General features: G+C 40.3%; 1 protein-coding gene across 8 annotated transcripts in view; it reads left to right on the plus strand.

The window, feature by feature from the left end:
* Positions 1-3,772: 3,772 nt before the first annotated feature.
* The window catches only part of slmapa (sarcolemma associated protein a), an 83,327-nt gene continuing 73,543 nt past the window's right edge, over positions 3,773-13,556 (plus strand). For all 8 annotated transcript variants that reach the window (XM_085457191.1, XM_085457195.1, XM_085457196.1 and 5 more), the window contains exons 1-2: positions 3,773-3,901; positions 5,099-5,385. In XM_085457191.1, the coding sequence (XP_085313317.1) occupies positions 5,188-5,385 (198 nt within the window). In that variant the 5' untranslated portion in view covers positions 3,773-3,901; positions 5,099-5,187. The remainder of the gene's footprint in view (positions 3,902-5,098; positions 5,386-13,556) is intronic.

Below are 13,556 nucleotides of genomic sequence, written 5' to 3' on the forward strand. Positions count from 1 at the left end.
ATTTTACACATTTATTTCTTACAGTTTAAGCCCAAACAGTCATAGTGACACATTTATTTGATCTATGACTGCAGCTTTTCTTTATCATACAGAAAAACTAAGAAATACTGTTTCACTGGTCCAGCTCACTTCACATCAAAATGGGCTGTATGTTTGTGGCCCACAGTTTAAAATGACTTTAATATCACTGTCCTATAAGGTCTGATGTTTACATCGCAGGAGTCTGTCAGTCACTCAGTTCTTATCTCGTCCTTCACTCTGGTATATTTGGAACAGCCTAATGATCAGTCTGATCCCAAAGTGAATCCTGTTTCAATCCTCTGCCCTCTTAGACCTACTGAGATCTCAAGCAACAGTACAAGGTCTTATGCCCTTTTCTTGTGATGAAGAAATTGACTGGCTTACATAGCTCAACATACTTTTTTCTTGCTGGGATTTTGTTGTGAAGATTGATTTTTAGTAATATGAGGGAAAACTAAGCTAAACAGCCATGCAAGAATTTAAATATTCTGATCTTATCAAACCTACCCAGTCTTGGACATTTAGAGGAAAAGAGGAATTACTTACAGATAACAAAACATTTTTACCACAAAAAAGAAACAAACAAAAAACAAGCAAATATTTATATATTCAGTCTGTGTGAATGGATGGGTGTAGGTTTTATTTGATCACTGGAGAAGGGATGCATTAACTGGAGTGTTATACAGTGTTATTCCTGACACTAAAAGCCACAGGCTGCAATGCTTTACATCTTCAACCTCTTTAGCCCCTTGTTCTTCTCCATACACTTTGGAAGTAGGTGAAACTGGAAAAAATGTGGAATGCACTGAATATTTCTCACTTTCAGAGTGTAAGGAGTTGATAACTCTGTCTGACATCAGGCTGCTTTTTGGGTTTCTTGTTTTGAGGAAGTCATTTGCTTTAATGTGCACGAGGCACTTTTAATGGTTCAGATATGTTTCTGATCATGTTGGAAAGTCTCTGCATGTTTCGTAACAGCTCTGCTGTATTATTGAGGCTGATTGAAAACAAGAAGGACTAGCAACAATGGCTTCAGATTAGTTAGGAAACTGGCAACAACTCAATAAACTCTGAGAAAAAGTTTCAATACAGAAAAAAAGTTCCTTCATTTTAAGGAATATAAAAAAAATGCCTGCGACCTCTTGACTAACTTAATATGAATGAGAACAGCACCAAACCTGTCTGTCTCTTTCAAGAAAAGTGTTTTTCCCCAAAAGCTGATGAAACAACAACATCCCCATTCTTAAAAGTTAGTGTTCAAACTGTTCAACTAAACTTTTAGCCCTTCTTTTCTCAGTGAAGTGTGTAGACTGAAGCCTGGTCACAGTTCAGCTGCTAGAAGCAACAATTATATAATTTTTATATTTCCTTACAGCCAATAAAAAAATTGATGCAGAAAATTCCAAACACTTATGGAGAGTAATTATGAATACTTTAGTCACATGTCCTATAAATTATGGCTGAATCTAAGAAAAAACAGCAAAGCTTTGCTTTATTTTTTTATCTGCTTTACAGTCTCATCCACCATCGATTTGTTCTCAGCTGTCTGTTCACCAGAGCACCACAGGGACATTTCTGGGGCCAGAAGCAGAATATGATCTCCTCTAAAACCACCCCCAACCTGCTGTCCTTTCCCTAAGCTGCATTGCTGGGATGATGTCCGTCTGATGCAAACTCAAATATACTGCTCTGATTAATAAACTGCAGGTGATGAGAATCAAAAAGGTACTTGAAAAGAAACCAGGTGATTTTTTTAAGTAAAGTAGATACAAATCTGTTCTGTTTTTTCTTTCTAGATTATACCATTTATTAGGACTTCCATATTTCTTAAGCAATTAATATATTCAGGCCTGTGTAATGGACAATGAAAAAAACAAAAAACAAGAAGAAAGGTTCTGAAAAAAAGACTGAACAATAATCCATTTTTCATATTTAACACAAATGAGTCCATGTTCTTGAAAGAAAAAAACCCACTCCAGTAAAACAGGGAAACCTGTTTCAATTCCTTTAATTTTAAATATGTTTATATTGTCTATCCTGTAAAATAGTCAGATGTCTATTCATATTAATGTACAGAATTCACCTGCTTGCTGCTACTACTGCACATTCACCCAATGTATATACTACACACACACACACACACACACACACACACACACACACACATATATATATATATATATATATATATATATATATATATATATATATACAGCAATGACATTGGAATGTCGTTCGGACTGGAGAAGTGTAGTCGGATGGTAACAAAGAGAGGGAAGGTAGTCAGAACTGAGGGGATTGAACTACCAGAAGGCAACATTGCAGACATAGAGGACAGTTACAAGTACCTGGGGATCCCGCAGGCAAATGGGAACCATGAAGAGGCCGCAAGAAAAGCTGCAACCACCAAGTACCTGCAGAGGGTCAGGCAAGTCCTGAGGAGTCAGCTGAATGGTAAGAACAAGATCCGGGCCATCAACACGTACGCCCTGCCCGTGATCAGGTACCCTGCTGGGGTAATAGGCTGGCCAAAGGAGGAGATAGAAGCCACTGACATAAAGACAAGAAAGCTCCTTACCATGCATGGAGGGTTTCACCCCAAATCCAGCACCCTGAGGCTGTACGCTAAGCGGAAGGAAGGGGGCCGGGGACTGGTGAGTGTCAGCACCACAGTCCAGGATGAGACAACGAACATCCAAGAATACATTGGGAAGATGGCCCCAACTGACCGAGTGCTCAGTGAATACCTCAGGCAGCAGAAACCCAAGAAAGAGGAGGGAGACGAGGAACCATCATGGAAGGACAGGCCCCTGCACGGTATATATATATATATATATATATATATATATATATATATATATATATATATATATATATATATATATATAATGTTTTTCTCAGGCTACATTTCACTGTGTGTTATACTTGTATAACTATGCATGTGACAAATAAAGAACCTTAACCTTAACCTTTAAACCATAGCAAAGGATAAAAACAAAACAACATAACAGAGAAATTGTGTGGTTTACAAAAAAGCATCTTTTCTCATAGATCCATATTCTAAACAAAATTCAGCCCTTTTGACTTTCATGATACCGTTTCATGGAAGATTTGACATCATTTGTTTTATCTTGTGTTTAACGTTTGGTTTATGAGGGTTTTATTTCACCAAAACAGTGCTTCTAGCTTTTATGTTAGCTTATATATTTGTGTTCTTCTGTATATAAACTAAGTAGAAATAGATTTGGGTCTATAGTAGAATTTCCTCACACGTCCCTTTGAGCTCTGAGGGAGTTAGCCATATTTGTATTTGTGCGTTAATCTGAGGTATTTTCACTGTCTGGGTGGTTTCTAGTCCTGCAATCTTTGTGCAATACGTTTAGATTATTATGTGAACTCTTGCAAAGAGGATGTAAACAGATTATAGGATTTTGGTATAAAGTAATTTTCTTTGTCATTATTATTTGAAGAGGTGTTTGTATGTGAAATATGTTGTGCTTTAATACCAACTTTGTAACACGTTACTCGTATCTACTTTTTTTTACATTTAAAAAAGTGCTTACATTTTTATCGTCAGTGTTAATCACGTTATATATTTTTAATAATTCATAATTCTGTTTGTATCTATGTATTTATCTTTTAAGCTCATTACTTTTTCCGAGTCTGACTTAGCTCAGCGGTGGGTGGTGCTCATGTCAGCTGGTCAGTGAACGCATCCCTCCGGCTGTCTATCGTTCAGTGAACGCACCACCGCTGTCTGCTCTCTAGTTACAGTATGGCGGCTGGGACTTGCGGAGGAGGACAACTTCTTCTAGATTCCTTCCACAAAACTGTTGGAAGGCGACGGCATTAATATAAAACTTATAGCGGCAACCACGAGGTACACTGCAACAGACGACAGCGGCATAACTTGTGTTTCTTACTGGGGCTTTCCCCAGAAAATAATCGGACTGGTGTGTGATGCGTGAGGACCCGCAGTCAAGAAACTCCCCGGATTTTTCCGCGTCGGTTTCTGCTTTGACTGTCAGTTAGCCGGCTAGCTGCTAGGTAGCTCCCTTCAATGCTAACGCTCGCCTGCAGAGCTCTATATTAGCAAAAAGAAGCGCTAGCGTGTTGCTTTTATTTACTCCAGGTGACAGGGATGGTATACCGTATCCATTCGGTAAGCGGACTGGTTGAAAAAGATGGGGAGAAAAAATTTGTGGACCTGGAAGATAACTTTGTCAGTACTCATTAGCCTAGCCTAGCTTAACCTAGCTTTCTAGTACAACGCCAAAAGAGAGTTAGCGCTTCGCCTGTCCACCAGCGAGTTAGCCAATTAGCATTTTAGTTGCACAAGACGACCAGATAATCCTCCCCTGTTCATCCCGGTGGATGGTTTTGAAACGTCTCCGCTGACTAATTCAGACGAAGAGTGGGCATTGAGCTGCTTTAGTTTTATAACTCAGGGGTGTTTTGGCGTTCGGGCTCGCTAGGTGTTCTCTGGTGGAGGGAGTGGTGAAGGTAGGGAGATAGGAAGGTAGCTAAGGTTCCCTGCATCAGGGCAACAAGGTCACTCAGATTATGAAGACCCATACATGTCAACTACACTTATAGATGACACTTTAGTAAATGACAGACGCGTGTGTGTTGTGTGTATGTGTGTATAGGGTGATGAACGCTGGGGTGTGTGCCTGCTGTTAGCTTGCTGCAAGAGAAGACAACACAGCTCAGAAGCGCGCAATAATTGGACCTACTGCTCTTGATATACGTTAAACAGACAGTTTAGTCAGCACAGAAGGAGTTTGATGGACGTGAGGGGCTGTCAGTGCTATACTCACTCATGTATGTCTTGACACATGGCAGCTTGGTCTGTACATAGTGCCTGCTGTCACATATAAGCGTCGTTATGTAGCTTCGGTGGGCAGTCAGTGAGGGGAATGTCCTGTCTTTTTTTATACCTGTTGGTTTGTTTTTTATTTCTCACACACAAGAGAGGACCATGTTTACTAGTTAGTGCCTAGAAGATTAGAGGACTAACATTTCAGCCTACAGATAGGCCGCAGATATCGTAGATTATTCCTATTTTTTTTTGGAGGAGGGACTCCACCAGAAAAACCTGCCACTCTGGATCAAGAAAACTTGCCCCTCGTCACTGGTTGGAGTAATACTCTCAAGCCAAAATCAATGCCTTCAGCGCTGGCAATATTCGCCTGCCGACCCAACTCGCACCCATTCCAGGAGCGGCATGTGTACCTGGATGAGCCCGTCAAGATCGGCAGGTCGGTGGCTCGGTGCCGGCCAGCCCAGAACAACGCCACCTTCGACTGCAAGGTGCTGTCCAGGAATCACGCTCTGGTGTGGTTTGACCACAAGACTGGCAAGGTAAGCGGCAACAGCACTGAAAATTACTTTACTTAAATTGCTTTACTTTGGTTTTTATGTGGGCCTGAAACTACAGTAGATAGTTACTTTACTCCATGTGTCTGTGAAGGTTCTCAGTCATCCAGGTCATCGTAGTCAAAGGAGCTTGCAAAGAAAAGCGTCTGGACTAACTTAAATTTACTCCATGTCTTCTTATGGGTTGGCCAAATAAAGAGAACCACCAGTGAGAAATATCACCTCATTGGTTTGCATCTTTAAATAGACAGGAATAAAAGCCCTATAAAGAGGAATTTTGCAATGTTAGCTGCTCATCTTGTTTACTTATATTTTCCATGAATGAGCCCAATTAGCTCACAACCTTTCTTTTACTGTGTAAATAAGGTTATTACCTAAGAGCTTAAAATGTTGCAGGAGATCCAACTTATTCCAAACTGAATCATGGTAACCCTTACATCAACTTGGGATAATTTAATATGCCTTATAATTCTGACTTGAATATTTATAAATCATTTTTACCTTCATGAATCCAGGTAGCAGATTTTAATACAGCTGTATTAATAATGATAGTGTTGCTGTGGATTTAACAGGCTGCTGTTCAAAGTTTGAAATATATGAGCAGGTTGTGGGATGAAATGAAAAAGCAATGTTAACAACAGTATAATCTGTGACAATAATCTGTGTCACTATCTGTGTCAGTTATGCTGATGGATTAGTTTGTGTCACTATGAATTGTGGGGAGGCATTGTCTCTTTAGTTATAAAGGAAGTGCTGTAGCACATGTTTTTAGTGTTTAGAGCAGGGGTGGGAAATTGATTTTTTCCAAGGTGGCCACATGAGAAACTGACCCTTGTGGAGGGCCACACCAATAAACTGAACTCAGATATGCTCAGTTTTCTCTTCTTTTTCTCACGTGAGCCCTTGGGAAAATGTATTTCTGCCCACAGTTTAGAGAGTTCAACCAGCTCTTCTTATTGCTTCCTCGTCACTTCTGTTAGGAACCTCCATAAGAACAGCTGATGCTGTGACTAGTCGGGGCTTTTTCTGGTTCATAATAAACTTTTAAGCGATTGGGGCACTAAGCAGGATTAGTGAGTGTGTAGTTGAGGTAGGGTAGCTTACTTAACAAATGTGTGCATTTTGCTGATATTGCCCAGCTTTTAATTTTTAAAAAAGGAAGTTTTCAGCAAATTAAATACGGCTTTAAAACCACTTAATTGATAACTCTTTGTTCTGTGGACTGATGTGACTGAACGACTTTGGAGAAAATCTTCACACATATGTTTTTAAATTTAAAGTAGTTGACTTAACCTGCTATCTAAAATTACATAATTGAAAAGGATCAGGATTTAAAGATGCACCAGTTGGAATTTTCTTCAATTTTAACTGATAGCATATACCCACTCTGCTTCAATGCAACGTTTTACTTTCATAATAAAATAAATTGTTAAATTTAAGAATTTTCCCCCAAACTGCAGTACATTACAAGATCTTCTCTCATTGGAAAATTGAAAATAAAGTTTGCCGTCACTGGAAAGAGTTACAAATAATTGAATGAAAATGAGGTGCTGTACACCTACCTTTACCTGTCATATTTTATGTAGGCAAACAATGTCAAGTTCAGCAGATTTATATAACAAACCAAATGTCAGGTACTTGCATCATTTCCTAGTATTTTTATAACTTCACCAGATAACAGGGCATTGACCCTTCTCTCTTTTCCCACTCATCTCCGTAATTTGTCTCGTAATTGCTTTGATCTTTTGCTCACGCTGAGGCTGCTGGCTTGTGTCTGGCTCTAAGATCTGGATAGTTGTAGCTTTAACCACTTTTCCTTTGTTAGGTTCTTTGTCTCAGTGGGATTGTTGTTATGAGCTTTTTCACTCTTGTGTTTTACTTTGGCGAACTGTGTCTTCACTTGCAGTGAGGAGGTTAGATGGTTTTGACATAGTGTGTGGTTGTGCATGTGCATATGATGATTTGTCTGCATTGCTGTGTGCATGTGTTGTGCATACATGAACTAGCCTTTTCTCAGTCAGGGCAGAAAACGCTGGCCAAGTTCCTGATTGGGGAGTTGATCGGTGCATCTCTACTGAGTTGGGACCTTTTTGTAGTTACAAATCCAAATTTTGCAGCAACATATTAATGACTAACCTGGCATTATGGATGCATCAACTCAGACTTGTCTTTCTATCAAATGATGGCATTTATCTCTGCCCATCAGGGACCCTAAAAAGCAAGATTTTCACCAAGAACGATTTACTAAATCTGTAGCCAGGCAGTACATTATTAAATGTCAACTGGCCCAACTTAGGAGCCCTCCAAATGTTGCTGCTATTTAGATGTTAGTTTTCATTTATATCTGCACTTATAAAACAGCTGTACATTTTATTTTTTTTCTTTCGTTCTGTTTTTTTAAATAAATACTTCTGACTAACTTCCAGTGGATTCCTAACTCGGCTAAACTTTGTGAATTCTCTCTTTCATGGATGACTTGGTGTTAAAGTTTATTGTAACAGCCACACTAATCATTTTATTGGAGCTGAAAGAGTTTGGACTGTTTAACTGTCAGTATGGTCCCCGTGTTCGATTTTTGGGAACTGAAGGAGACTTTGGACCTGGACATGTATAACTGCCAATAACTGAAACAGAGGTTGAAATCACAATACAAACTTCTCCCATCTCATAGTGTGGGACCATCATTTCATACCATAATACTCATGTGGAAGTGATAATTTATTCTCACTTATTTTAAGTTTGATCAGGCAATACATGGACTGAAAATCTAAATTGTTGCACTCTTAGCCATTAAGAGTGCTCTTGGTTCTAAACCAAAAAGATAAAATGAAAATTTAGTGTATCTGCCAGGTTTTCTTATAAATGGGATGTATTTATTTATTTATTTATTTAAATAAATAATGTGTCTTTCTTCTGAATTATTTAAGTAATTTCTGTCATTAGAAAGTGGACAGTAAAGCCAAGAATCTGTTAAATGCAGAGAATGAGATAAAAATAGTTGTAGGACTCATTTTTCAGACCAGGGGCTAAACTTAGTCCAGGGCTAACCAAAATTCAAAGCAGATATTCATTGAATGCAGCCCACATTCCAGTCTACGATTAGACTTAATCCCTTTCAGGGGAGCCAAACTGTTGTTTTGTTAAAAGGCACAGGTCTGAATGTAAATTGGGCATATAAAATCTGTGCGTTGTTGCATCTGTAGTTTCTCTGCTGAACAGGTTAAACAGGCTGAGACAGCCACGGGATTACCCAGCACTGTGGTATGCAGGGACTTTGAAATACCCTCTGTATGTCTGTGTGTGTGTGTGTGTGTAAAGGCAGCACAGGCTATTTATAACGACACTGGCAGCGTCATCCTTTCCTCTGTTCAGGAATAAACGCACATGCAGACTCACACTGATCTGTAGGATCTTACCATGCACACATGCTGCTGAATGTATTGAAACAGGGGAGTAATGATTTGAGATTATTGGTTTATCACTTGAGTTTTTATTATTACCAGGGAAGTTTTTTTTTCTTATGGCTCATGAAAAGGTTGTATTTGCTCTCTATATGTGTGATTAATACAGTCAGTTGAATTTTAATGTAATAAATGTAGGACCTAGATAATTCTTTTCCTGTAGAATGAGGTTTTGTTTGTGGCGGTGTCGGGGCAAAGGGCATGTGTCCACACACAAGCATGTCCGTGTCAGGTAATGTTTCGCAGTTTTTCATTAGGTTCTTTATTTTTAACTTTTCACAGTGCTTCACACTGGTTTTACTTGTGAAGCAAACAGGTATACATGCACGCACGCTAATAAGAGTTTTTTTCCCTTACAGTCAGTATTTTCACATCAAAAGACCAATAAATCCTTCATTAAATTGCCTGCATGGAGAGTTTCAATGTGAAGGAAAGTGATGTTTTTTTCTGCTTCCATCCACTGATATAAAAAAATATATATCTGTAGATACTAATTATTCTCGCATATTTGGATTATAAATATAAAAGTTCATATCTCCAAAAAAACAGTATTACTATAGATTAAGCTTCCCAGTAGTATATGAAGTCGAATGACCACTACCTTGCGTTCTAGTATTATTACCTGTTTTGCAATTAACTCGCATAGATTGCATGGGACTAAGGCAGCAGAAATATGTATTAGGATAATGCTACACACACACACACTCACTCACTCACTCACTCTAAAAGTGGCTTGCCTAACCTGTACCTCATAACCGTAGTTTCCTCTTGCAGAAACAATGTTTGTGTGTCACATGACTCTGCAGTTTTAGTTCTTGTAAAAATCAGTCTAATGTGAAAGGGTTTGAGGAGTGATTGCTGTTTGGTTATTCACTATACATATATATATCTCCCAGCCATATATACGTGTGTATACATGTATATGTATATACGTGTGTATACATGTATATGTATATACGTGTGTATACATGTATATGTATATACGTGTGTATACATGTATATGTATATACGTGTGTATACATGTATATGTATATACGTGTGTATACATGTATATGTATATACGTGTGTATACATGTATATGTATATACGTGTGTATACATGTATATGTATATACGTGTGTATACATGTATATGTATATACGTGTGTATACATGTATATGTATATACGTGTGTACACGTGTGTACACAGGCTATCAACACCTACACCCTGCCCGTGATCAGGTACCCAGCTGGTATAATAAGTTGGCCAAAGGAGGAGATAGAAGCCACTGACATCAAGACAAGGAAGCTCCTTGTTTCACCCCAAGTCCAGCACCCTGAGGCTGTACGCTAAGCGGATGGAAGGAGGCCGGGGACTGGTGAGTGTCAGCACCACAGTCCAGGATGAGACGACGAACATCCACGAATACATCACGAAGATGGCCCCAACTGACAGCGTGCTCAGTGAATACCTCAGGCAGCAGAAACCCAAGAAAGAGAAGGATGGCGAGGAACCATCATGGAAGGACAGGCCCCTGCACAGTATGTACCACCGGCAGATAGAGGAGGTGGCTGATATCCAGAAATCCTACCAGTGGCTGGACAAAGCTGGACTGAAAGACAGCACAGAGACACTAATCATGGCAGCACAGGAACAAGCTCTGAGCACAAGACCCACAGAGGCTGGGGTCTATCACACCAGGCAAGACCCCAGGTGCAGGCTGTGTAAAGATGCCCCTGAGACAATCCAGCACATAACAGCATGGTGCAAGATGCTAGCAGGCAAGGCATACATGGAACGCCATAACAAAGTGGGCGGCATAGTGTATAGCAGGGGTGTCAAACTCAAATACACAGTGGGCCAAAATTCAAAACTGGAACAAAGTCGCGGGCTAACATTAATATTTATTTTAAAAAAAACTTCCTCCAGATATAAAAATGAATCTTTTCTTATGGACTCAAACAAGTTTAGCTGGAAAACTGAATTTGGAACAAGCATAGCTTAATACTAAACAATATATATATATTAGCTGTATAATACCAGTAGGCCAGCTCTAATAGTAATTTGGTATGGCTTCGCGGGCCAAATGTAATTAGGCTGCGGGCCAAATTTGGCCCGCGGGCCAGAGTTTGACACCTATGGTGTATAGGAACATCTGTGCCGAGTATAACCTGGAAGTTCCGAGGTCAAAACGGGAGATGCCCCCAAGGGTGGTGGAGAATGACTGAGCTGAGATCCTGTGGGACTTCCAGATGCAGACAGACAAAATGGTGGTGGCAAACTAACCGGACATAGTGGTGGTAGACAAACGGCCATAGTGATAGATATAGCGGTTCTGTATGACAGCAACATCAGGAAGATGGAACACGAGAAGCTGGAGAAGTACCAAAGGCTCAGAGAAGAGCTCGAGAAGATGTGGAGGATGAAGGTAACAGTGGTCCCAGTGGTAATCGGAGCACTAGGTGCAGTGACTCCTGAGAGAGATGGGGGTATTTATGCACTTCAAAACTGGAACTACTAGTGACCTTAACTACTGGTTGTTATATTGTTCTTACCTCAGGTTTTTTGTTTTGTTCTCTTTCAGCTATAACATTTCTGTCAATTCTGCTCTCTTTGTTTGTGTTTTATTGCTTTTCTTTTCTCTTTTTTCCATATGGTAAATGGCCTGTATTTGTACAGCGCTTTACTAGTCCCTAAGGACCCCAAAGCGCTTCACACATCCAGTCATCCACCCATTCACGCACACATTCACACACTGGTGATGGCAAGCTACATTGTAGCCACAGCCACCCTGGGGCGCACTGACAGATGCGAGGCTGCCAGACACTGGCGCCACCGGGCCCTCTGACCACCACCAGTAGGCAACGGGTGAAGTGTCTTGCCCAAGGATACAACAACCGAGACTGTCCAAGCCGGGGCTCGAACCGGCAACCTTCCGATTACAAGGCGAACTCCCAACTCTTGAGCCACGATCATTTCCATATTCTATTCTTTCCCACCTCAGACTTGTCTTTGGGCTGTTTCTTCACATTAATGAAGGTAATCTTAACTGCTTGAAGAAGCTCTTTCTTTTTTTTCTTTTTCCTTTTTTTTTTGGCCTGTCCCGTTTGGCTCTTTTGCCATCAGAATTGTTGTCTAAAGGCAAAGAAAGATGCCCAACGGATTTACTTTACCAAACTGACCATCCCAGCCTTGCCGTAATGGTCCATTTGATTCACCTTTTATTGTTTATTTTATTTTCACTTACTGAATACGGGACAGACTTGACTGGGGGAAAGAAGGGGAGAAAGAAAGAGGGAAAGAGAAACAGCTGAGAAGAGGGACAGGGGAGAAGGGCAAAAGACAAAAACCAACAGAACGGGCAGAGAAAAAAAAATGCATATATCAATCACCTGGATCACCTGCTGAGAAAGAAAAAAGAAAACAAGCAGAAGAGAACAAGAGTAATAGAATAAACAACATCACAATGATATATGGGAATATGACAGTAAATACTAAATGTTAAACATTATTGTGCAGCACATAAGATCAACAGAACACAGTGTGCTTTGAGGTAGGAGCCAAAAAGGGTGTAGTTTGTGGGTGTGATCACCCGTGTGTACACCTGTGAGCATGGACACGCTTGTTTTTTGTTTTTTAAAAGGTTCCTTCATGTAATAATCTGCTAGAGGGTGTGGTGGGGGGGGGGCACAGCCCCGTCCTCCAGGGCATGAAGCAGGTGTGGAGGAGATCAAAACTCCAGACATCCAGAGGCCCCCAGAACACAAGAGACCAAGGAAGACCAACAGAGGGGCAGCTAGAAGAAGAAGTTCTTTCTGAGGTGGTTTCTAATCACTTCATGTGTATTTATACACTTTGAACTTGCAGCCCATGTTTAATTACCTCTAACGTCTCTGAAACTTGACTGTGAGAAGCTCATAGTCTGGCAGAAAGAGCACACCAGGTCAGACATAGTCCTGAACATTATTAGTGTGGATTTGCACCTGTTAAACAATTTTTTTTTTTTAAATCTATAATAGCAGTTGCCTATTGACTCAAAGATGTTTCAACATCTCCCATAGTAGTCAGGACGGCAATGCCTTTATCACTTTCTGTCTGAGATCTGTGAGTGTGAGGGACATATTTCATATGTAACAAAAAGAGGCAATGATTGCCCACTATGTCAGAATAAACTGACATAAACATGTCTAACCATATTCTGCACATGTATATGGATCTAGCCTGCAAGAAATGAGGGTTGCTGATTTTAGCTCTGCTAGCCACAATCACCAAAGCTCTCAAGTACACATGCAGTATTTTTATGGCCAATGTTTAACGTCATCTACCTGACTGTGGTCAGTTTACTAATGTTTGTGAGTGTTTGCTGGTTTTTCTACTTAGTTGATTCGTCTGACACCCTAGACTTCAAGCAGACAGGGAGCACTGACCTTTTACATTTGGTCAGGTTATAGTGTCTCAGTCAGACTGAGAGACTAACTCTATGCTTGCACGCTATGCCGTGGACTCCTGGTGCCGCTAACTACTGCAGAGGAAGGATGAGCTAATTGACATGAACGCAGCTGGTGAGATGAATATCTGAAGGGCTCTGAGAGAAAATAATGAAGTGTTTATTTAGGTAGTAGCCATCATGGGAAGGTCAGACTCGACCCAGCTGCTTCTCTCTTAACCCTGGAGGTCCTGGGACTTCAGTTTAGGAACGGTATGGCTTCAAGAGCT

Source organism: Copadichromis virginalis, linkage group LG5 (genome assembly GCF_057382275.1).
Source record: "Copadichromis virginalis isolate Kocher_CV1m ecotype Utaka linkage group LG5, C_Virginalis_male_GT1.1, whole genome shotgun sequence".
NCBI classification, from domain to species: domain Eukaryota; kingdom Metazoa; phylum Chordata; class Actinopteri; order Cichliformes; family Cichlidae; genus Copadichromis; species Copadichromis virginalis.